Here is a 25447-nt window from a genome sequence, read left to right as displayed (position 1 = left end):
CTGTGTCAAGAGACCAAGAAACTGTCAGCTCCTGGAAACAGAGTTAAGCAACTTACGAGCTGAAGAATCAACATCTCACCCAACACCCACGAGATGGGCATGGGATCTGCAAAGGTTTCCTTTCTTAATTATTTCTGAGACAGTTATAATTTATAACTGAGAGAGATTTATCTGTCTGCCAGTGGAAATTTACATTTGGAGCATGAGCTACTTTCTGACTTCAATAAGAAGGGAAGTTGATCATAAAAGGGCTGAAAGCAGAAGAAAGGCCTGCTTTAATGGTTTGAGTCAAGAAAGTTTTAAATGAATAGAAGGGTTCTGCATGTAATGATTTTTTTTATTGATGAAAATGTTGCTTAGAAATCGAAAGTAACTCTGCCACTTGATACTTCCTCCATGGGAAAGGAATGTGTTTATTTTAGTAAGAGATAAGACTGTGAAAATCTTAAGGTGGAGACAGGTGATGTAATGAGACTGAATTATTAATAAGATCAAAAACAATCAGTATGGCAAATATACCTTTGGACATTCTGCTGACTGTTAGCATCCTTTAGCAAATGTTTGATGAGCAAATAAAATTGATTAGAACTAAGAATGATTAAATGGAAAATGGAATGGGGAATGCAAGTAAACCAGAGACAAATGAAATGGAAAGCAAAATCACACAGACACAGAGACTTTGGAGAATAATATGAATAAAAGATTGGCAGATCAGGAGGGTGAAATGGTGGAGTTGGAGGGAACAGATGGTGAAATGGAATAGTCCTTCACAGAGGTGTTTGGAGGAATGAAACAGCCAAATGGTGGAGTTGTGATTCTGGAGGAGCGGAATGAGCCCTGGATTGAGAGATGGAGATGTGGAGAGACATCTTGATTTGGCATTGATAGAGCTGAGAGTGAAAGGGCTGGAAAGGGGTGGAGTGAACTCAGAGGGGAAAAACTACAAAATTTCTGGTGCTTTTCTTGGAAAAAGAATGGAAGAAGCATAAATGGAAGAGATAATTTTTAGATATGGATGGAAAACCACGGTAAACACAACTAGAAATGGGAATGGAAGATACAGAACTGGGTGCAAATTAATGGATACATAACAAGAAAAAACTATGGAATATCATTTTAATATATGAGCACAGTGAGACTCTTACATGGACAAAATAAGAAAGATTTATTTTTTTTTAGTATAGAGGAATGGTTGTTGAAGTTATTGTAGGCAAAGCTGATATGCTTGATTAGAGAAAAACCATTGCTGACATTTGTTTTACTACTAATAATTAGAGAACCACTTTTTTACTTTTTCTGTGAAAACGGAAAATAAACAAATCTGAGACATCTGGGCCTGGAGATTGGGAAATTATTGCTTAACAGAAAGCAGAACAGTTGGATGTTATCCCAGAGTGAATGTTTTGAATAATTTATTTTATGTAGCTAACTGACAGAAAATCAGAAGTCCTTTTATTTATCTTTCTCCTTTCCCCCCCTCTTCGTTTCTTTTTTTCTTTAGTCTCCTCCCTTGGGGACCAAGGATTATACTCCCATGAAGGTGATGGTTGGGTGGTAGAAGGACCCTGAGTGAGAGGCAAGGAAGAGAAGATCTCCCAGGTGAGAGCTGGGAGGGTCCACCACTTTCTGTGGGTGACAAGGGTTCAGAGCTACCTTTGGGAGTAAGTTCTGTGTTTTCTTCTCTCTCTCTCTCTCTCTCTCTCTCTCTCTTTCTTTCTCTGTTTTTGTTTTTTTATTTAGATGAGTTTATTTTATCTTATTGTATTATGAAAAAGCTTTAATAAAATTGTATTTAAAAAAAGAAAGACATGCCTAATGGGCATCATATATAAAATTAAACACAATATTTCAATAGGCACATTCCTAAGTTTTGGTGATATATCTGTGCACAAAATACTCCTTCCCCTAGCCAAACAATTACAATAGGGAAGAATGAAATAAAGTGCCACAATGATTATACTGAACAATTTACATCTGGTTTAGAAAGAGACTAAGAATTAAAGCTGTTGAAATTTAGCAAAGAAAGAGTGACCCCCAATGGCCATTATGGTTGTCTGCAAAGAATGAGCCAAGGCGCTTATTAGAGGCACATTCATTGCATAGATGTCTTAAACATTACAATTTGAAGTCATTAACGCAAACAACCATCACTGATAACCAGTGATTTAGTCAAGAGAAAAACGTTTTTAAAATTAGCTTCTGTTTAAGGAGTAAATTTGAAAACCAACTTAATGGCTTACTTCTGGAATCCAACTTAAAGTCAACAGTGCACATTATTTTACAAGTGTAATATATCAGCATTTGGGTCCCTAATTTAGCTCTTTAACTATCAAATGTTGCAAAGCGAAGAAGCCAAAGGAAAAAGGCATTGCATCTAGCTTAAAACTGCAACAATAGAATGCTACTGACCTCCGCTGGCTGACTATATTGCTACAGAACTACAAAATGCCACACACATTGCACTGCAGCCATTTGGTTTAGAGATTAAAACACTAAGAAAACCCATTCTGCAAAATAATTATTTTGATTCCTTTGAGAATATATAATCCATCAATTAACAAATTCACACCTCAGTTTAAACGTATTTGTATCAAGCTGCAGAAATCTTGTGAGAAAGCGATTTTAAGCTAGGATACAAGGGGTAATATTTGCTGGAGAAGAGGAAGCTGCGGCATGCACCTCCAGACAAAAGGGAACAAGTGGCCTTCAATCGGAGAGCAGCTTCCTATTAAGACTCACTCCTTCGTACATTATGCCTTTCATCCCCACTCAACCACAAAATGATTTTGCTGTAGGGCACACAATGGTGGAAAAAGATTTACATTGAAAGAATCTTTAATAATAAACTGTTGCAGGTCTGCCTACTTCCCCCATGATTTATAATACAATAAACATTGGATTCTATTAAGTCTCATGCACCGAAGTTGCACTGAAAAAAGAAAAGCGAATATGAAAGCACTCAATTCTTCCCATCTCCAGTGCCATAATAGTGAGATGAGCATGGATAAATGTGCTAAGAGTATCTCTTTGCATCTTTTATAGCTTGTGTGTATTAATCTGTAAAGCTTATTAAGAAAGTCATTGCTATGCAAAGCAGCACCCAATCTCTTTCTCTTGCTTTTCAACAGAGTGCAGTCTTTAGCCAATAGGGCTCGCCCGCTGCCCCTCATTCTGCATTCATAACATGCAACATTTGCACAATGTATCTCTCAAAGACTACTGAATAGAAAGCCTTAATACTCATGTAAACAACTGCAAACCAATTACTTAATGAATCAGGCCCACGCATAATGAGGTGCCAGACAAAGAGCTATAAATGCATTTTTGCGCCCAAGCCTCTGCTTTAAAGTAAAATCCCTCAGCTGTAGTTTGGGCTTAACTAGCACATCATAATTATTGTCTGTAGGACATCAGAGGAAACCTTTTTTATTATTATTTAGGTCCATCAGGGTATTTTTCGAGGCCACTCATCAGCTCAGTGACTAAACACTGCGAGGGGGGGGCGGAGTACCACAGTGGTACTAGACTGTTATGTTTATTTTCAAGTACTGAGTTTCGAGACCACTTGTAAAAGCAATAAAGCGCAAGAAGTGAGTACAATAAGTGGAATCCTTAGACATCAGCCTCTAAGAAATTTCATTGTGTCCCAACTGCAAATAAGCACCTGAGCAATTTCCCATTCTTTCACGCTTTATTCCTACATTGTGTTTGTAAACATATTTCTAAGATAGATGTCAAGTGTGAAGCTATAAGTGTTACTAACTGATTTGGTTTTGAAAAGTATTTTATTACCAAGTTATTGAGGAGGCTAAAATGCACACTATTCATTAAAAGAAACCCTAATAATTCAAACCGTACTAGAAATGGTATTTTCTCCTGAGATCAAAGATATAAAATCATATGATGCCATAAATGCTTCCCAAAAATCTTTCTGCCGTGCATACAAATTTACAGAAATAATACTGATACTCCAGAGTCTGCACTGTATGAGCAGCATTTCAGAAATGCTAGAAACTGCTGACATATATCATAATGCAAAACATCCCTTCTTGAAAACGTTCGTGTTGTTTACGCATTTGCTTGTTCTTTCTACACAAGAAATATTAATTGAAAACTATTTTAATTTTTTGGGCAACAGATATTACTTTTGCAGAATATCATTACCTCAAATAACAATTACCTTAGGAAAAGAAAATGTTAACAAATATACCTGAACAAATATATTTTAAAGGTACTACTTTCCAACCCCAACTCCTGAAAATCAGACATAAAATACATTTTCTATTACATTTTGTAATGAATTATAATGCTATTTATACATTATACTGGCCAACTACTTTTGTTCCAAGGCCAATTCTTCTCAAATTCTAGGAACCTTAAAAGATAAAACAAAATATATCTTCAAGGATATTTTAAAGCAGTTAAAAGCATTCTCACCCTATGTCTGCAAACATACACATATATATAAGGTATTATAAACGGGTGTTTCCAAGAAGGGAGAAACAAAGAGAACCAAGCAATGGAAGTGCTTTAACAAATAATCATGTAACAATCTAAAGCCAATGTAAAATTCCACAATTGTTTACCATACTTCATTTGCTATTATCGCTTGAATGCTAGGCATTTGAGTCATGCTAACAGAAAAAAGTAACAAAACATTACTTAAAGAACTGAAAAAAGATAAATTGCATTTCTTTAGAAAAAAACCCAAGGACATTAATTAAATGTTCTCAATTTGGAAATACAAAAGAAGAAAGTAACAAATAATGTAGTATCAAATACTTTTTTTACAAAGATACAAAAATATGTTTTGAGCTGAAGCTCATTTACATCTCTGCAACACCCAGAAGATGACACACCACTTCAAGACTTTATGTTTTATGTCTGCCCTTTTCCTGACAACTTCCATTGTTTGGTCTCTAAGTAGTCCTACTGAGAGCAGCTGTACACGCTAATTTGTGGTTCACTGAGATGTCAATTGAGTCTTAAAATGAGAAAACAACAGCTGCAAAACAATACCTGGCTTTAATGCAAATATTTTGCAAGGTATACAAAATTTTAAGTTGTTGTAGTGAAACACAAATCTGAAACATAGGCCATCCATCAAAACATTCTTGCCAGTGCATCATTAACTTTCTAGAGGCATTTATCACTAGGTTGAAACTATTCAGGAAGGAAAGCCTTTAATGACTTTACCTTGACAAAGGGCTTCTTCTTTCCGGAGATGAAGCACTGGGTTCTGAACTGGTTCCATTGCTTTTCTGTTCCTTTAAACTACTGCTGTCAATTTTCAAAGCTATAAGGGGGATAAATAGCAAAAAACTTTAATTAGTTTCTAGCAGAAGCTAGTGGAAACAGATACTATATAGGCAACAGAGGGAAATGTATTTTGTGTTATATATTTTGCAAAATAAGTAATAATTTTCCATGAACAACAAAAACATCTCTTTCATCAACTCATATCTCGAAACACCTTATAGGACATTTTTGGCTTCAGTTCCATCAAATTATTGCTACAAAACTACTGTATCAGAATTTCAAACATCTGACAAGTTATACTGCCCTTGCACTGTATGCTTCCTGTCCTTCTGTTCAGTGCAGTTTGCTCTATCCATACTGTTTGTAGTTCACAATTGTCTCCACCTCCTGGTCTTAATATGAACTTCCTTTCTTTTTACAATTCTGTGAATTTCTCAAGCTCACAATCACTCTCTTTAAAATAACTTTCAGGTGACAAGGCTAGGCACAAATATGCTACTAATCTGGCATGTAAAAATGCACAGTCATTTGCTGAACTGCAACTCCCATCGCTGACCACCGAGTCCAACAACATCTGGAGGGTCAAAGGTTTCTCATTCCTATCTGGATCAGCACACAGGCAATAAGTGTTTGGGCCATCCTGAACCTGTTTCTGGATATAATTTTCGGGGGGGGGGGGGAATTATAAATAATATCATTTATACAGAATTTTTCATACAGCAGACGGATAATTAGGGGCCATCATGATGTTGTTGTTCCAACTATTGTAATATTAAACACTATTAAGCATCCAATGAGAAGACACCTGAAGATCATAAAGCTAGGCAAATATCCCAGGAAGCAAGTCTCGCGCTACTCACTATGGAACAAACATTCAGAGAATCAGTTTATAGTAAACAAAATTTACCAAAATAATCAAAACACACACACACACAAATCAAAATACAAATTAATGGAACAATGGGTTGGATCCAGAGTTGCAGTGAGTGGGAGTCCATGAACTCCATGGGTGGAAGCGGGGAAGCAGGTTTTCCAGATTCATCTGTTGGCAAAACCTATTTGGTGTTTCACAACTTTCTGACGAGTTGCAGGACCTTAGCCAGACCTAGCAAACGCAGAATCCACGGAAGCAATTGGCGACTTGGCTGCAGACAGGATAGATGAAGCAGGAATCAGGAACTTGTAGTTAGGTGTTTATTATATACTGTTGACTATTTACAGGAACAGAACACAAATCTTTAACTGGCTCTCTCTGACACGACTCACAACTCACAACTCCTACACTGACACACAGAACTCTGAACCTCTGAACTCTGAAATACTGAACTAACACATCCCAGTTAGTAGGCCATTAATTATCATTCCCTTGAGAGAGCTTGACCAATCAGGGAGCTGCCTCCATGTCTCTGTTATCACCAGGCAGACTTACTCCTTCACATGAACTTCTGGCTGTCTGCCAAACCTTAACTGACTCTGTGTGAGTAGCTGCATGTACACAGTTTCCCAACATCATCTTCTCCCTCACCCTGCAGTCTTTACAAACCTCCTCTGGGGTGTTGGGAGACCCTTCAGAACAGAGGGGGGAGTGGTGTTGCAGTGTTAAATTTGAAAAGTGGGAGTCTCCAATGGATCAAACTCATTTCCATTCATAGAAGGACTCTTCCATTCATGAACTGGCAAGTCTAGATTCAACCCAATGGACAGAATAAATTTAAAATACTTTTTTCCACCCTTTTATTGTTTTGGTCTAATGCAAACATCTATACTCACATGGAAGTCTAGCTTTGCTTGTTCCATACAGCACAGCACAGCACCCCCCCACCCCACCCTGTATACATAAAATCATGTGTGGAATGGATTAATTTGTCATTGTCTGCTTGAGACCTTGAGATCCATTTCCAGGTTGATAAATACTGAGCTAGATGAAGCAGCTGGATTGATTCAGTATAGGGCAGCTTCACAGGTTTACCTAAATTTCTTCCCCACCTTTTTCCAAGGGCTCAAACAGTTAAGAAGAGTTTAAGGCTGCAATCCTAAATACAATTGTTAAGGTGCCAACTGTGTGGAACCTACTTCTGATTCAACAAGCATAGCATTGAGCTTCATAAAAAACAACCCTACAATGCCAGAAGTACAGCCAAATAACGGTATATATAACGGTTGATACCCTACATTAGTTGATACCCACTGAGAACTTAACTGAGGGCCACTGCCATCCATTGTAGAAAGGTGGGGCCTGCCTTCATGGGCGTAGCCAGGATTTATTTGGGGGGGGGGCAGGCCCAAGTTACCTGTGACGCAACTGGTCAGTTAGAAGGATTTCTATTTATTTACTCATTTTAGGGGGGCAGCTGTCCCCACTGCACCCCCCTGGCCATGGACGCAGCCAGGATTTTTGTTGGGGGGGGAGGACTTTTGTTGGGGGGCAGAATCAACGTCTTTGGTCAGTTAGTTAAGTATTTCTATAGTTTTACTTGATGGGAGGCAGCTGCCTCCCTGTCCCCCTTGGCTACGCCCATGCCTGCCTTGAACAAATTCTCATCCTCTTCCGAAGGCTGGTCTCAAGGAGGCTATCAGGAACATGTCAGCAATAACTCACAAGGTATCACTGAAGTTAACTCTTTATTCAAAGAAGCAAAACAGCTCAGGTCCAGTGAGCACAGCAACTTGTCCAGAGGCTAAAGGTCCCCACCTTCCCACCACTTTCTAAGGTTCCTCCTCCCCTGGTTCCTTCCCAAGCAACCAGATGCACCTTCATCTTGCCTGTCTTTCCTCTGCCCTCTTCATACCTCTTTGGGTTCTGGGAGACCGGGGGCGGGGGGGGGGACGGACGGGGGACTGGCTGCAGCAGGACAGGAAGGCTTCTTCAGCAGCTTGCCTCATTTCTGCCTCTTGACCCCCCTCCTCTCCAGCCTCTGCTTCTGCCTGTGATTCTTGACTGCTCATTGCCAGAAATTCTTCCTGCTCACTAATTCCTGTGACCTCTTCAGCTTCCAACACCTCCTCCCTCCAGTCTGCTCCCTCTGATCACTCATCATCATCCCACCCCCACTCCCCGGGCTCTGAGCCTTCTTTCCTTGGGGGTTCCCTAGCTGATGCCTCCCCTCACTCCTCTGCATCAAGCCAGTCCATGGTGGCTGGGCTTGCTTATACATATGTTCTGGGCTCAGCCAGGCAGAATTAGAAGTATAAGCTCTGGCGCAAGTTTGGCCTGGTTTACAGTTTAAAATGCACAAGCGCTTTTGCAGCCCCTGCTCCTGACGGTGCCACATGGAGGAAGGCATAAGGCAGCAACAAGCCAGACCAGGGGTCAGCAAACTTTTTCAGGGGCCGGTCTACTGTCCCTCAGACCTTGTGGGGGGCCAGACTATATTTTGAAAGGGGGGGGGGACAAATTCCTATCCCCCACAAATAACCCAGAGATGCATTTTAAATAAAAGCACACATTCTACTCATGTAAAAACACGCTGATTCCTGGACCATCCGCGGGCCGGATTTAGAATGTGATTGGGCCAGATCCGGCTCCCGGGCCTTAGTTTGCCTACCCATGAGCCAGACCTTGTCACTACATGGGAAACCACAAGCCGTAACCAACGTTCCTTATGGCTTACTGCTCCTGGTTTGGTTGGAAAGAAACAAATCGGGTCCTATGTGACCCTGGGTTCACACATAACAATAAATCAGATTCAGGCTTGTTCCTAGCTTTATTCTCCTGTGCCACACAACCAGAGACAGAGAAGGAGCAGGGCACTCATGCTTCAAATGTGGTTTAATATTACTTGTGAACCAGCTCAATAACTGAACAAGAGCTCTAGAGAGTGGAATTTGGTCCTGCCAATAAAAGATTGCAACCGTTAGCCACCAGAACATCTCTAAACATAGTCTCAGAAGCTCATGGCTCTCCTGTTGCTCTAACATGATAAGCAGGGAGGCAGCCCCCAAAATGTTTCTCCTTTCATATTGAAATGTGTCCTTCATGCCTTCAGATGCCTCTCATCCTTGGCATTGAGATGCCAATATATATAATGGTATGGTGAGGACTGGAGTGTTCAATGTGGAACTCAGGCAATGACTGGTTTTAGTTGTTTAACACTGCAGTTTCATTAGTACTGGAATTTGCAGTTGAACAAGATTAATGTTCAGGGGTGGTGCATCTCGTTCCGCTGCTTGAGAGTAAACAGGAAGTGCAACCTTGTCCTCCCACTGCCACCGCTCCCACCACCACCTACCTGTTCCTGCAACCACCACCTGCCTTGACACATCTGCTGCTGGCAAAGAGACGCCACAAGCGGTGCCTATTACAGGCAAGTTCATGCCAATTTTGGGTGAAATCTTGCTTAAATTTGTGTGAGATCTTGTACGCTCCAAAAGATCTCACACAATTTCAGGTGAAATGTGATCTTGCTGAAAATTGGTGCCGCTGGCAGAAGTGGCAAGACACCCAATGCGTGTGCCATCTGCAGGGGCTTCTGTCACCTGAGGCAGCAGCCTCACCCTGCCTAATGACTGGGCCAGCTCTGCTAATGTCATCTCATCAAGAAGATTCAGCTTATAATATCATAGTCATATGGATGGAAGAGATTTCATAAGCTAGAGATCTGATGAGGGTGGAAGGAGGAGCTCCATGTATCACTCTGAAGGTGATGTCTAGCAGGAGGCTGATGGAGGCCTGTAGGGCTGGGCAGATGCAACCTCCACTCAATTCATTTCCTCAGCAAAGGAGGTTTGGGTTGTTCTGCCATTATAATGTCTTACTGCTCATTTTAGTATGCTGCTCTAGGAACCTTTTGGCTAAAAAGGGGGTTAAAGTGTTTCAAATCAATACAAGAACATAAGTCCAAATGCCATAAAGTGTTTGAGTAGAAATGTTAGGACTAAAATTTAGTCAAAGCTAAAGCCCCATTGATTTCAGTGGTGACAGCTAACTACATGCTTAGCTCCACTGGAATTGGGGGATCTAAAAATGCTGAACTTAGGCTAAATTCTGCCCCAGTTCAACAATATATTCTGAAGATAAGATTACCTCATTCATCCAAGGGCAATTAATATCTCTAGAACATATAGTACAGCATCCAAGATAACCCTATGGTACTAAGGGCTACGTCTGAACGTAGATTTTATTCCACTGAACCTAACATCTGAACCACTGTTACCTATCTTAACAGGCTCAAATGTGTGTTTGCTTTGCATATGGTCACAGTTTAACTATCCCAGTGTCTGTAATGTTTCCACTATTTTAAATTCATTTTTACGCCAGTTTTCTAAAGGAAAAGCAACAAAGGAACTGCAAAAATGTTAATGCAACAGGTGTGCCCCTGAGTCAGCCAGGCCTATGACTCACTTTCAGCTCAACAAACCACACTTAAAAAAGATCAGTTCAGCTTATCTTTACAATCATATAAATCTCCATCCCAGTTACTGCTTTGAGCAAACATTTCCCCAAACCCACTATCATTACTGATTTGACATATCTCATACAAGAAAGCATTTTACATCGTCCTAAGCATTAATCATTTGGTTATGTGTTGCTTCACTAATGAATAGGAAAGTAAAGTTATATGTTACTTTTCTGGGCAAAACCATGTGATTATTCTTTGTACCATGCAAAGACAGCCAACCTCCAATCATTACTTATATAGGCATTTGATGTTAAGAAATGCAAGCCTATGTTCTACTGCTAAAAATTAGTATTTCAATCATTTGAATGCTCATGATCAAGAAGTCTCCTTGAAAACAGAGTTAATCAGCCTGAGCTCCCATAGAGCTCTAAAGTCTAAACTTTGGCATAAATAGTTTGAGAGCAAACAGAGTAGTGAACCTTAAAAGAGGCAGACTATAAAAGTGGAGAAACCATGCGTTCTGCACAAAGTTCCTCAAAGCCATCCATGCAGGATTTTAATGGTACTTATTAAAGATTCTTACGGTAGTTCTATTTTTTAAAGGACATTTCTCTATCCAAAACAGTTGTTTAGGAACAGTTGGCTGCATTGGTTTTCTTTCCTTTTCTAAAAAATAATTTTTATTAAAGATTTCTTCGTTTTCTACATATTAGTTTCATCTGTTGCGAGACATTAGTGCTGGAAAGAAAAAAGGGGGAGGGGGAATGGTGAGTGGGGTGGCAATGCTTCTACTCTTCTACTGTATGTGTGGGGTTTTGTGTCAGCGTCACTTGTGTGGGTTCTCTTTCTGTTCGCTTGTTATATTCCCTTGGTGGGGAGAGAGGTTGGCGGTGGCCTAGCGTTTGGTTGGTTGTCTTTAGTGAGATTTGTTTGGGGGGGGCATAGCTGTCAACGCTTCCCATTTTTTAAAGGGAAATTCCCTTATTCTGAATAGGATTTTCCCTTTAAAAATGGGAAAAGTTGACAGCTATGGTGAGGAGGTGGATTCTTGGATCAGGCTGCATTGGTTTTCTGATCCAGTGTTTCTAGATATTGCACTTTGTGGCATGTATGACTGATGAGCTTACTAATGTTTTATTATTCTGTCTCTTTTATAAGGCAGAAACCAATATTTGTATATTATTTGATTGGTCATGATATGTATTTTAGTAGACGTTTATATACCACCATCTTACAGCCCGATGTTCATCCAGCTGTACTTGGTAGTTTAGAATGTAAGCTAGTAAATACACTAATACACAAGGAACAAGCTCCAATCCTAGACGCATACTTTCCTGGGAGTAAGCCCAAGTTAATTAGGTGGGGCTTACTTCTGAGCAGACACAGCATTTGTGCCACATGAACTGCAGCAGTGTGTCATTTTCCTTTTTTAAACTCAAGATTATGACTTACCATGTCAGTATTTATGTAAGAACCCTTAGAAGAAAATAAAGGGGGAAATAGTGAAGCAGTAGATAGAAGGGATGGGCAAAGGTCAAGGAAAAGAGGGCAAATACCCCAAGTAGTCATATGGAATTTCACTGGAATAATTAAGATCTTTAAATATTGTCAACTCAAAAGGTATTCAGATCCTTAACAGACATATTCATATCTGTGCTTTGACCCATGTTTTATTAAGACTTCTTCATTAAGCATTACTTGGGGCTGAAAGCTGTTCATTTAATTCACCCATTAGTGAACTAGGGGTGGATGCAGCCTTATACTTCTAGTTATGTATAAGTTTCAGAATGAACTGGATCACCTTTATACATATGCTCGTTAGATAGAATTGTAGAGCTTGAAAGGATTCTGAGAGTCCAGCTCCCTTCAATGAAGGAATCTCAACTAGATCATCCCTGGCAGATGACCATCCAACTTTTGCTTTAAAACCTCCAAGGAAGAAGAGTCCACCTTCTCTCATGGGAGACTTTTCCACTGTTGAACAGCTCTCAATATCTTCATAAATGTTTTGCAGTGAATGGCTTGGGTCCAGGCTATTTAAAAGACTACCTTCTTTCAATAAGACCATCACTAGAAAGCTGGGTCGGGAAGCCTTAACATCATTACCACTCCCCAACATTTCCCCTTGGCTGCTACCAGGGCCTCCTTGGAGGAGAGATTAGGGAGGCAGCTATGCATATTCTAGCCTGGTATGTGAAGTTGCCTTATAGAGTCACAGCGTTGACTGGCAGGAGCTCTCCAGGGTTTCAGACAGGAGAGTTTCTCAGATATATTTGGAGCTTTTGGATGCAAAGCATGTGCTCAGCCACTAAGCTATAGGGACCTTTCCCTATTTAAATTTAGGCTGCTGTGGTGTCTTGGTGCAAGGAGACCAGGAATAGCTGTGTGGGTTGGGTTAGGTTAATGCTGTTTTTGCATTTCATATGATTTTACTGTGAAACTGAATTTATGCTAAAATTTGTTTATTGAAGACATTTTTGTTTCTGTTATGTTGTGGGACAAATTGGTTTTTCAGATAAGATGTTGCATTTTAGCTTTATTGTGTGTCACTCTGGGCATGGGCAACTGTGGGAAAGTTAGATGCGTGTTCATTTAAATATGTATATACTACTTCCCAGCAAATGTTTCCATAGCAGTGTACAACAGGAATATAAAAAAATGTACATGCAGGCAATTCTTAACTTACACTAGGGTTATGTTCTGGGAATAGTGCCCAAGCCAAGACTGCATATAGTCAATACACATTGGGTTCAATGGCAGGTAGGACTGCCACAGTCTTTTTCCTCAGACACACACACCCTTTCTATTTTTTAATTTTTTAGGCAAGTGCATAAAACTGAATGTGCAAGCTAAATGCACTTATCTTGTGAGTTGCCAGGCCATAACTATCTAAAAAATAGATCTTAAAAACATCAAATTATGCAGATTCCTTATAGTATGTAATATAAAATGGCTGAGTTAATCTTGAAGGAAAGTACTCTTTAAAAGATGTATTCAACAGCTACCAAATAACAAAAATGCTAGGCACTTGCCTAAGTTCAATCTAGGCCTGATTCCACAAAGCTGCATCCACAACACTAAAAGCTGTCAGGCATAAAAACAAAACCCAGCTCCAATACCAGCCTGCTCACTACCTAAGATCTGTTGCAAAGGCTCTTCTTTAACTCTCAACAATGTCCCAGGCAAGATGCTGTGTATAAGAGAACTTTATATCTAGTTAAAGAACTTCCTACCTCAGGAAATACATTTGGGTCCTTCTTTTTCTGTCTTCCATCAAGACCAAGATTTTTATTATTCAGGAAGGCCATCCTGATTGTTTTAGCAGTAGTAGTGCTTGTTTTTAGAATGCTTGTGTTGTTATTTCTGTACTGCTTTAGGATTCTGGTTTTTATATTTTTGTAAGCCACCTCATGAGAAGAGAAGACTCCCTGGAAAAGACCCTGATGCTGGGAAAGATTGAGGGCACTAGGAGAAGGGGATGACAGAGGACGAGATGGTTAGAAAGTGTTCTCGAAGCTACCAGCATGAGGGAGGCAGTGGAAGACTGGAGTGCCTGGCGTGCTCTGGTCCATGGGGTTACGAAGAGTCGGACACGACTAAACAACAACAACAAAGCCACCTCAAGCACTGTGCACAGAGTGGGAGGATGGGATATTAATAATCTAATTTAAAATAATACAAAAATTAACATTTGTTAATATAGATGCAACACCAAGCAAGCTGAGTTAGAACCAAAACAACACACATATTTAAATAAGCATAATGCAGAACAGGGGAGGGGAGGGGAAAATCAGGCCCAGGAACCAAATGTGGCTCTTCAGGCCTCTCTGTCTAACCTATGGGACCTCCCCCAAGCCAAACCCACTCCTCTCCCTCTTTCTCCAGACATCCTTCCCTGGGACTTGCTCACATACCCCCTCAGTGTTTTTGCCTGGCTGGAATATATCCCTGAATTCTGATGATGACACTGGCTTGAGAGGGCGGAGCATAGAGAGGGGTGTGCGAGTATGTTTAGAATTTAGCCTACTGGACAAAGGGCAAAAATTACATTCAGTGCTCTGCCCAATAGCTCCTTCCACCACTGGCATGTGCCCCCACCCCACGGGATTGCCCATAAAAAAATATGGGCTGAAAAAATGTTCCCCCAGGAATCAAAAACAAAACCAAAAACTATGCAAAAGATTATGAAAGCTATATATAGAATTAAAAAGATGAGGAATGGTTAATTCTGTACTAGTCACTGACATCAAAATTCTTCACTTTCCAAAGTGTAGGACTCTTCTAGCTACAGACCAGCCAAAGAATGTGCTAGGCTCGGAAGTAGAAGGTGCCATCCAAAATATGCAACTAGGCAAGTCTCCAGGACTGGATGGGCTGACTTCCAGATACTATAGATCTTTGAAGGAGTGGTTATTACAACCCTTGAAGGAAGTCTGCAATGAAATTTTGGAAGGGAAAAGGGCACCAGAGTCGTGGAAAGAGGCGTATATCACACTTATACCGAAAACAGAGACTGAAAAGACTCAACTTAAGAACTACCGCCCCATAGCGTTATTAAATGTGGATTACAAAATTTTTGCTGACATTTTGGCCAAGAGACTGAAAAAAGTATTGATGGAAGAGATTCACAAGGACCAAGCGGGCTTTCTCCCGGGAAGACATTTGTCTGACAACTTGAGGAACATAATTGACATTTTGGAAAAGCTAGAAGTGAATATAAACACTAAAGCAGTTCTGATATTTGTAGATGCGGAGAAAGCTTTTGACAACATCTCTTGGAGTTTTATGAAAAAGAACCTACAGGGGATGGGGGTAGGCCAAGGTTTTGAAAATGGTATAGGTGCAATATACTCTGAACAAAAGGCCAAACTAATTGTAAATAATGTGGTTACGGAAGAATTCAAGATAGAAAAAGGAACACGACAGGGGTGCCCAATTTCCCCATTGCTTTTTATTTCGGTCCTGGAGGTTTTGCTGAACATGATTAGAAGGGACCGGCTGGTTGAAAGAAGAAGAAGACATAATAGAAATAGGAAAATATCTAGAAAATAACAGAATAACATCTATAACGGAGGAAGAGAAAATCCAACTGAATAAGTGCATAACAGTAGATGAAGTTCAGGAAGCAATAAAGAGAACGAAACTGGGGAAAGCACCAGGTCCAGATGGATTATCGGCCAAATACTATAAAGTCCTCGAAGAATACTTAGCCCCGGTGTTATGTGAGGTAATGAATAATATTCTACAAGGAGGGAAGATACCGGACTCCTGGAAAGATGCTCACATAATGCTGATACCTAAAGTGGACTCAGACAAATTAAACATAAAAAATTACAGACCGATATCACTTCTTAACAACGATTGCAAAATATTCGCTGAGATAATGGCAAACAGACTTAAGAATTACCTAAAAAATGCAATACATACGGATCAAGCTGGATTCCTTCCTAATAGACAATTAAAAGACAATGTTAGGCATATAATAAATATCATTGAATACTTGGAAAAGAAGAACGAAATTCCTGCAGCATTGATTTTTATCGATGCAGAAAAAGCATTTGATAATGTATCATGGCGATTTCTATTAAAGTGTTGGGAGACAGCAGGGATAGAAGGTGCTTTCATGGAGGGAATCAAAGCAATTTATTCAAATCAAAGAGCCAAACTGATTATTAATAACAACTTATCTGACACATTCGAAATTTCAAAGGGTACGAGACAAGGATGCCCCTTGTCACCGCTTCTTTTCATAATGGTGTTGGAAGTAATTGCAAATAAGATAAGGAAAAATCTGAGATACGAGGAATTAGAATTGGGGTGAAAGAATTCAAACTGAAAGCATACGCGGATGACCTGGTAATATCAGTTGAGGACCCGATACAGAGTACTGACAAAGTTTTGGCACTTCTAGAGGAATTTGGGAAAGTAGCGGGCTTCAAGTTGAATAAAATCAAAACTAAAATGATGGTTAAGAATATGGGAGAAGATCTAAGGAGGCAGCTAGAACTCCAATCGGGAATCAAAGAAGCAAAAAAGATAAAATAACTAGTAGTGTGGCTAACGATGAAAAATATAAACTTAATGGCTGATAACTATACAAACACCTGGAAGGAAATCCAAAAGGAACTAGATACTTGGAATAGGATAAAACTCTCCTGGTCAGGCAGAATGGCTGCAACCAAGATGTGTATATTACCGAAACTTCTATTTTTATTCCAAAATGTCCCAGTGATTAGAGGAAGTGCAATATTTAAAAATTGTCAAAAAAATCTCTCTAAATTTATATGGCAAGGTAAAAGACCGAGAATTAGATTTAAACTGCTAATGGACAGAAAAGACAGAGGAGGATTCTCGGTCCCAAATCTGAGACTGTATTATGAAGCCTCGTGCCTTTGTTGGCTTAGAGAATGGGTCACTTTAAAAAACACAGATCTGCTAGATTTAGAAGGCTTAGATTTAAGATTTGGTTGGCATGCTTATCTCTGGCAGAATAAGGAAAAGGTGCATAAAGGCTTCTCAAACCACATTATCAGAGGAACATTGTTAGAAGCGTGGGAAAAGAACAAAAAACTACTGGAAAAAAATACCCCCTGGTGGCTATCCCCTATTGACATATTAACTACCAAAAAAACAAATATGGAAGGTGAGAGATTGACCTATGAAGACCTCCTGGAAAGATCAGAAAGAGGATGTAAAATTAGATCTTATGAAGAGTTAAAAAGCAAATTAACAGGTTGGCTGCAGTATCATCAAATTAATGCCTTATGGAAGGAAGATAAAAAGATTGGAATGAATGAGAAAAAATCAAAGTTCCAGGTAGAGATAATAGAAAGTAAAACTAAACTGCTATCTAAAATGTATAATCAGCTATTAGAGTGGGACACCAAGGACAAAGAGGTTAAGGAGGTTATGGTAAAATAGGCAATAGACATTGGATATAATTTGGATTTTGAAAAATGGACGAAGTTGTGGAATAAAGGAATGAAATTTACAGCCTGTACTGCTCTCAGAGAAAATATGGAAAAGATGATGTATCGTTGGTGCATCACCCCTGTGAAATTGCAAAAAATGTATAAGACTGGCGACAAAAGGTGTTGGAAGTGTAAATCTAAAGAGGGAAGCTTCTACCACATGTGGTGGAAATGTGCAGAAGTTAAAAAATTTTGGGATTCCATCTACAACGAACTAAAGAAAATACTTAAATACACCTTTGTCAAAAAGCCCGAAGCCTTCCTTCTGGGAATGATCGGAGAGGAGATTAAGAAAGAAGATTATATAATGTTTCAATATGCAACTGTAGCTGCCAGGATTCTGTTAGCACAAAATTGGAAAACCCCAAATACCCCGACCGTTAAAGATTGGCAAATTAAATTATTTGAGTATATGGTTCTGGCAAAAATGACGCAGAACATTAGACAGCAAAAAGGTTCAAGGTTTATCGACAATTGGTCTAAATTCATAACATATATGGAAACAAATTCTAGAGATATAAAAATCACAGTAGGTTTAATATAACCTTTGCGATGTGTTTACGCTAAAAAATGAAAAACTGCAGAATGGATTTAAAATTCACATAACCCAAAACCGAGATGGAGGGAAGTCAAACGTTATTTATTGTTAATTAATGTTTGTTTTTTGGTTGGTTTAGGTGTTTTGATTTGGTTGATGTTTTCTTTTCTTTTCTTTTTTCTTTTTTGGTATGTGTTGGCTATTTTTCTTTTTCTTTCTTTGCTGTTGTTTGGTTATAGAAAACGAATAAAAAGAAGTTTGAAAAGAAGGGACCAGCTGGTTAAAGGTATACAGGTCAGAGCTAAACAGTACAAATTAAGAGCATTTGCAGATGACTTAGTATTGACGTTACAGGAGCCAGAATCTAGTACTAAAAGGGTTTTAGAACTAATTCATGAATTTGGTCAAGTGGCATGATTTAAATTGAACAAGTTAAAAACTAAGGTTTTAGAGAAAAAATTAACATCAATTGAAAGAGAGAGGTTTCAGAATGAGACGGGTTTGACCGTGGTTAAGAAAGTGAAATACCTGGGGATAAATATGACAGCTAAAAATGGGAACTTATTTAAAGATAACTATGAAAAATGCTGGATGGAAGTGAAAAAAGCTTTAGAAATCTGGTCAAATTTAAAGCTTTCCTTGTTGGGTCGAATTGCAGCTATAAAAATGAATGTAGTGCCTAGAATGTTGTTTTTGTTTCAAACGTTACAAATTGTGGACAAGATGGATTGTTTCAAGAAGTGGCAGAAAGATATTTCTAAATTTGTCTGGCAGGGCAAGAAGCCCAGAATAAAATTCAAGATATTAACTGATGTAAAGGAAAGGGGTGGATTTGCCCTGCCAGACTTTAAACTTTATTAAGAATCAGCAGCATTCTGCTGGTTGAAAGACTGGCTGCTTCTTGAGAACACAGACATTTTGGACTTAGAAGGTTTTAACAATGTTTTTGGATGGCATGCATATTTGTGGTACGACAAGGTTAAAGCACATAAAGCATTTAAAAACCATATTGTCAGGAAAGCATTGTTTAATGTTTGGATAAGATATAAGGATTTATTGGAAAATAAATAAATTGGAAAAAGATATAAGGGACACGGGTGGCGCAAGGGACACGGGTGGCGCTGTGAGTAAAACCTCAGCGCCTAGGACTTGCCGATCGCATGGTCGGCGGTTCGAATCCCCGTGGCAGGGTGCGCTCCAGGCGTTCAGTCCCAGCGCCTGCCAACCTAGCAGTTCGAAAGCACCCCCGGGTGCAAGTAGATAAATAGGGACCGCTTACTAGCGGGAAGGTAAACGGTGTTTCCGTGTGCTGCGCTGGCTCGCCAGATGCAGCTTGTCACGCTGGCCACGTGACCCGGAAGTGTCTTCGGACAGCGCTGGCCCCCGGCCTCTTAAGTGAGATGGGCGCACAACCCTAGAGTCGGACACGACTGGCCCGTATGGGCAGGGGTACCTTTACCTTTACCTTAAAACCCCCAAGGTGGTTGTCACCAATGGAAGCAAAAGCTCAGAAAAAGCTCAATATGGAGGCCAAATGGCCAAAATATTGGTAAATTTTGGAACAAGAAGGAGATAGATTGAAACTGCAGAGTTTTGAGAAATTAAAAAACAAAGTGCGAGATTGGCTTCATTATTACCAGATAATGGAGGCATATAATTTGGACAAGAAAATTGGCTTCCAGGTGGAAAAATCAAAATTAGAAACAAAGCTGTTAGAACCTAAAACTAAGATTTTGTCAAAGATATATAACTTGCTGTTGAAATGGAACACTCAGGATGAAATGGTGAGATCTATGATTAAATGGGCACAAGATGTTGGACATAACATTATGTTTGCTGACTGGGAACAGTTATGGACCACAGGTATGAAGTTTACAGCATGTAATGCCTTAAGAGAGAATATTATGAAAATGATATACAGGTGGTACATGACCCCAGTCAAGCTTGCAAAAATTTATCATTTGCCCGATAATAAATGTTGGAAATGCAAAGAAAATGAAGGTACATTCTTTCACCTTTGGTGGACGTGCCCAAGGATTAAGGCTTTCTGGGAAATGATTTATAATGAAATGAAAAATGTATTTAAATATACCTTCCTGAAGAAACCAGAGGCCTTTCTCCTGGGCATGGTCGGCCAATTGGTGCCAAAGAAGGATAGAACTTTCTTTATGTATGCTACAACAGCAGCAAGAATACTCATTGCAAAGTACTGGAAGACACAGGATCTACCCACTCTGGAAGAATGGCAGATGAAGGTGATGGACTATATGGGATTGGCAGAAATGACTGGCAGAATCCGAGACCAGGGAGAAGAGTCGGCGGAAGAAGATTGGATGAAATTTAAAGACTATTTACAGAAATATTGCAAAATTAATGAATGTTAGAATGATGTCGGATAGAAACTAAGTGGTTTCCAGCTGTAATGCTTTAAGAGAATATGGAAAAAAAGGTTTAGAAATAGGTTAAAATTTATTGATAAGGATTTGCTGAACTAACAATTTGAATTGGAATACAAAAAAGGGAGGTATGAGGAGGTCTGGGAAATAAGTTAATGGAAAATAAGTAATGGAAACTCTGTGTGTTTTTAATTATTTTCATTTTTGTATTTTTGTTATTTTTCCTTTTTTCTTTTTGATTTTTATTGTATTACTATTGAAAACTTTAATAAATATTCTTTAAAAAAAAAGAATGTGCTAGGCTCTGCTATCGTCTTCTGAAGGTTGATTTGTGAACACCATCTCTACAAGAATCTGTAAGCCAAACATGCAGAAACCAAAGCAGGGACATATTAGCTAGCAGTGAATCTCATTTTCTTACCCACGGTTCCCCTACTCCAGAGCTTTCCAAACTTTTCATGTTAGTGACACACTGTTTAGACATGCACCATTTCGCGGCACAGTAATTCAGTTTTACTAGTAAACCAAAAGTTAAACTAACCCCTTTCCAGCTTCAGGAGGAGTGTGCGAGACACAGTTTGGAAAGCTCTGCCCTACACCGTTCCCATCAAAATCTAGTTACACACATTTCATTCCAAAACAGTGAAGCACAGTTATTGGACACTAGGTGGTGCTGCAGTTGAAGTGGATGCAAGCTTCTTGGCTTCCTAAAACAATCTAAAGGAAATCCCTACTCATCACCCCCTTAAAAGCTACACTCAGCTACCAGAAGCCCAGCATCCTATTCTTGTTAACATCTAAAATGCTCAAATACCATAAGGTCTCCCTTACCGCTATAGTTTCCCCCCAGATAATTACAAGCAACCTAAGTTTCCGGCAAATTCTTGTGCTAGAAGACAAACTGAGTCAAACCTAAAGCTCTAGCCACATGGCAGTAAGCTATGTCACATGCACATTTGGACACATACAGACAAATAATGCCTTGTGTTAACCCTCTCCAGCCTCTGAAGTTTTAAATCACTAGCACAGATCAGAATTGGAGCTTTACCAATAATAAGCATGCATGGAAAAGAATTAAACCACTTCTTAACCACACTGATTTCAAGTACTATGTTGCCTGGGCGGAGATGAAGAGAAGGGTATCATTAAGGGGCAGCTGGTCTGCATTAAGTGATTGCTCCCTTAAATGGCAGGAGAAATATCAAGCCATCAGATCTTTCAAATACTTTACATTGCAAAAGACAACTTAAGCCACCTTGCTGAATAATAATCAAATGGTAAAGAGAGATGAAAAATTCTACTTTCCCTACGTGGAAAATAATTTGAAAACATGCACTTAATGATATCAGTGCACATTCAAGAGTGGCAGACCCTCACTTCCCTAAAAAGCCTCCTTGAAGGTCAGGAGCCTTCCAAAGTAGTAGCACCCTATGACACAAGAGGGGAGGACACTGGAAAGAAAAGTCAGTCTAGGTCTCGGTCTTTGTTTCAGACTCTCTCTCTCTCTCTCTCTCTCTTTTTTTTTTCTCAAAATGATTTTTATTTAGTTTTCCATCCATAACAAAGAAGACAAGACAATAGAGAAAACATACAACACGTATAGTTTCAATCTCTTAATTTCATGGTCCTTACTCTCCCGACTTCCTCATACCTCCCCTTTCTGCATTCTCATGTCAAAATAGTTAATTAGCAAGTCCCTCCCTTTTTTTCAAATTGATTATACAAATTGTTCAGATTCTTCCACTTAACCATTATCGCTATTAACCCCTATTTTTCTCATTCAACATCAATCTAGCATTCACTGATTTTAGAATATTTCTTTAAATAGTCTTTAAATTTTTTCCAATCTTCTTCCGCCGTTGCTCTTCCCTGGTCTCGAATTCTGCTCGTCATCTCTGCCAAGCCCATGTAGTCCATCACTTTCATCTGCCACTCTTCCACGGTGGGTAAATCTGGTGTCTTCCAGTACTTTGCTATAAGAATTCTTGCTGCTGTTGTGGCATACATAAAAAAGGTTCTATCCTTCTTTGCAACCAATTGGCCGACTATGCCCAGGAGAAAGGCCTCTGGTTTCTTAGGGAAAGTGTACCTAAGTATTTTTTTCAGTTCATTATAGATCAGTTCCCAGAAAGCCTTAATCCTTGGGCACGTCCACCAAAGGTGGAAGAATGTTCCCTCCCTTTCTTTACACTTCCAACATTTGTTCTCGGGCGAATGATAAATTTTTGCAAGCTTGACTGGGGTTATGTACCACCTATAAATCATTTTCATAATATTTTCTCTCAAGGCACTACATGCCGTAAATTTCATCCCGGTGGTCCATAACTTTTCCCAATCAGCAAACATTATGTCATGACCGATATCCTGCGCCCATTTAATCATTGCAGATTTAACCATTTCATCTTGTGTATTCCATTTCAACAACAAGTTATACATTTTTGACAAGTTCTTAGTACTAGGTTCTAGCAATTCAGTTTCTAGTTTTGATTTTTCCACCTGGAAGCCAACTTTCCTGTCTAATTTAAAAACTTCTATTATCTGATAATAATGCAGCCAATCTCTCACTTTCCCTTTTAACTTCTCAAAACTTTGCAATTTCAGTCTGTCTCCTTCTTGTTCCAAAATTTCCCAATATCTCGGCCAGTTAACCTCCATGTTTAGTTTTTTAATAGCTTTTGCCTCCATTGGCGACAACCACCTTGGAGTTTTACTTTCCAGCAAATCTTTATATCTAATCCAGACATTAAATAATGCTTTTCTGACAATATGATTTTTAAAACCTTTATGAACTTTTACCTTGTCGTACCACAGGTATGCATGCCATCCAAAAAGATTGTCATAACCTTCTAAATCCAAAACATCAGAATTTTCTAGAAGTAGCCATTCTTTCAACCAGCAAAAAGCTGCTGATTCATAATACAATTTAAGGTCTGGCAGGGCAAATCCGCCCCTTTCTTTCGAATCAGTTAATATCTTAAATTTTATTCTAGGCTTCTTGCCCTGCCAGACAAACTTAGAAATATCTTTCTGCCATTTCTTAAAACAATCCATCTTATCCACTATTTGCAATGTTTGGAACAAAAACAACATTCTAGGCAATACATTCATTTTTATAACTGAAATTCGACCCAACAAGGAAAGCTTCATATTTGACCAAATTTCTAAGTCTTTTTTTACTTCCGCCCAGGTTTTCTCATAATTATCTTTAAATAAATTCAGGTTTTTAGATGACATATTTATCCCCAAATATTTCACTTTCTTAACCACCGTTAACCCTGTCTCACTCTGAAACTTTACTTTCTCCAATGTTGTTAAATTTTTCTCCAAAACCTTCGTTTTAAACTTATTTAATTTAAATCCTGCTACTTGACCAAACTCTTGAATTAGTTCTAATACTCTTTTGGTACTAGATTCCGGCTCTTGCAATGTAAGTACTAAATCATCTGCAAAGGCTCTCAGTTTATATTGTTTGGCTCCGACCTGTATTCCTTTAACCAGCTGGTCCTTTCTGATCATGTTCAACAGGACCTCCAGGACCGATATAAAAAGTAATGGAGAGATTGGGCATCCCTGACGTGTCCCTTTTTCAATAGGAATTTCTTCTGTAACCACATTATTCACAATTAATTTTGCTTTTTGTTCAGAGTATATCGCACTTATACCATTTTCAAACTCTTGGCCTACCCCCCTCCCCCGAAGGTTTTTTGTCATAAAACTCCATGAAATATTATCGAAGGCTTTCTCAGCATCCACAAATATCAAAACAGCTTTAGTGTTAGTATTCACTTCCAATTTTTCCAATATATCAACTATATTTCTTACATTATCTGACAAATGTCTTCTCGGAAGAAAGCCTGCTTGGTCCCTATGTATCTCCTCCATCAAAACTACTTTCAGTCTTTTCGCTAAAATATCAGCAAAAATTTTGTAATCCACATTTAATAAGGAGATTGGGCGGTAGTTTTTGAGTTGGGTCTTTTCTGTCTCAGTCTTTGGTATAAGAGTGATAAAAGCCTCTTTCCACGTATCTGGTGCCTTCTTTCCCTCCAAAATTTCGTTACACACTTCTTTCAAAGGTTGTATTAGCCATTCTTTCAAGATCTTATAATATTTAGAAGTCAATCCGTCCGGTCCTGGAGATTTGCCCAGTGCCATATTTTGGATGGCACCTTCTATTTCTTGCTCTGTTATTTTCTGGTTCAAAATCCTTTTACTTTCCTGAGAGATCTTTTTCAGTCCATTTTTCTCCAAAAACTGTTCTATATCCGTATCGCTTTGAGGACCTCTCTCTCTCTCTCTCTCTCTCACACACACACACACACATGTACCTACATGCATATGCAGAGATGTACACACAGAAGCACTTTGCACACACGAACCTCCCTGAATCCTATATGTTGGGAATATGGTATGAAAACAAAGCTATTAATATCCCAAATTTCTATTTCAACATGCAAGTTTTTTCTGTTGTTGCACGTAAGTTTAGATTCCCTAATTTAAAATCTTATCATCATTATGAAATCAAGATTATGAAAAATGAGAACTCTATTATGTGGTTAACTGAAAATTGCCCCTTCATCCTTTTTCAATATTGCTGTACGATCTAATCTCAAAAAAGAGGAATGACAATATATCAAACTTAAGCACACCATTCTCTTCTCAGTGCCTGTTATCTCAAATCTCCTAAATTCCAAGTATTCCTTCAAATAGCTGTTTCCACAAGACACTTAAATCAGTTTTTGCATGCCCAGCACCTGTAATTCAGAAGAAATGTAGTCTACACCACAATATAGAAGTGGCTTGCCAGGTGACTATCTTCCTGGCAGGTGAGTCACTGTTGCTTACCAAGAGGGCGAAGATGAGAGGAAGCAATGCAAACATATTAACAGGAGCACTGGGCTGGCTCTGCTGGCACATCTGCATTAGACTGACCTCCCCACCCCT

General features: G+C 39.1%; 1 protein-coding gene across 11 annotated transcripts in view; it reads right to left on the bottom strand.

The window, feature by feature from the left end:
- KIZ (kizuna centrosomal protein) overlaps positions 1–25447 on the bottom strand; it is a 165632-nt gene that overhangs the window by 99248 nt on the left and 40937 nt on the right. For all 11 annotated transcript variants that reach the window (XM_083748621.1, XM_083748611.1, XM_083748612.1 and 8 more), the window contains one exon: positions 5197–5296. In XM_083748621.1, coding sequence (XP_083604747.1) covers positions 5197–5296 — 100 coding nt within the window. The remainder of the gene's footprint in view (positions 1–5196; positions 5297–25447) is intronic.

Source organism: Podarcis gaigeae (assembly GCF_964106915.1).
Source record: "Podarcis gaigeae genome assembly, chromosome: 7".
Classification (NCBI taxonomy): domain Eukaryota; kingdom Metazoa; phylum Chordata; class Lepidosauria; order Squamata; family Lacertidae; genus Podarcis; species Podarcis gaigeae.
This window is presented reverse-complemented; position numbering and strand designations above follow the sequence as displayed.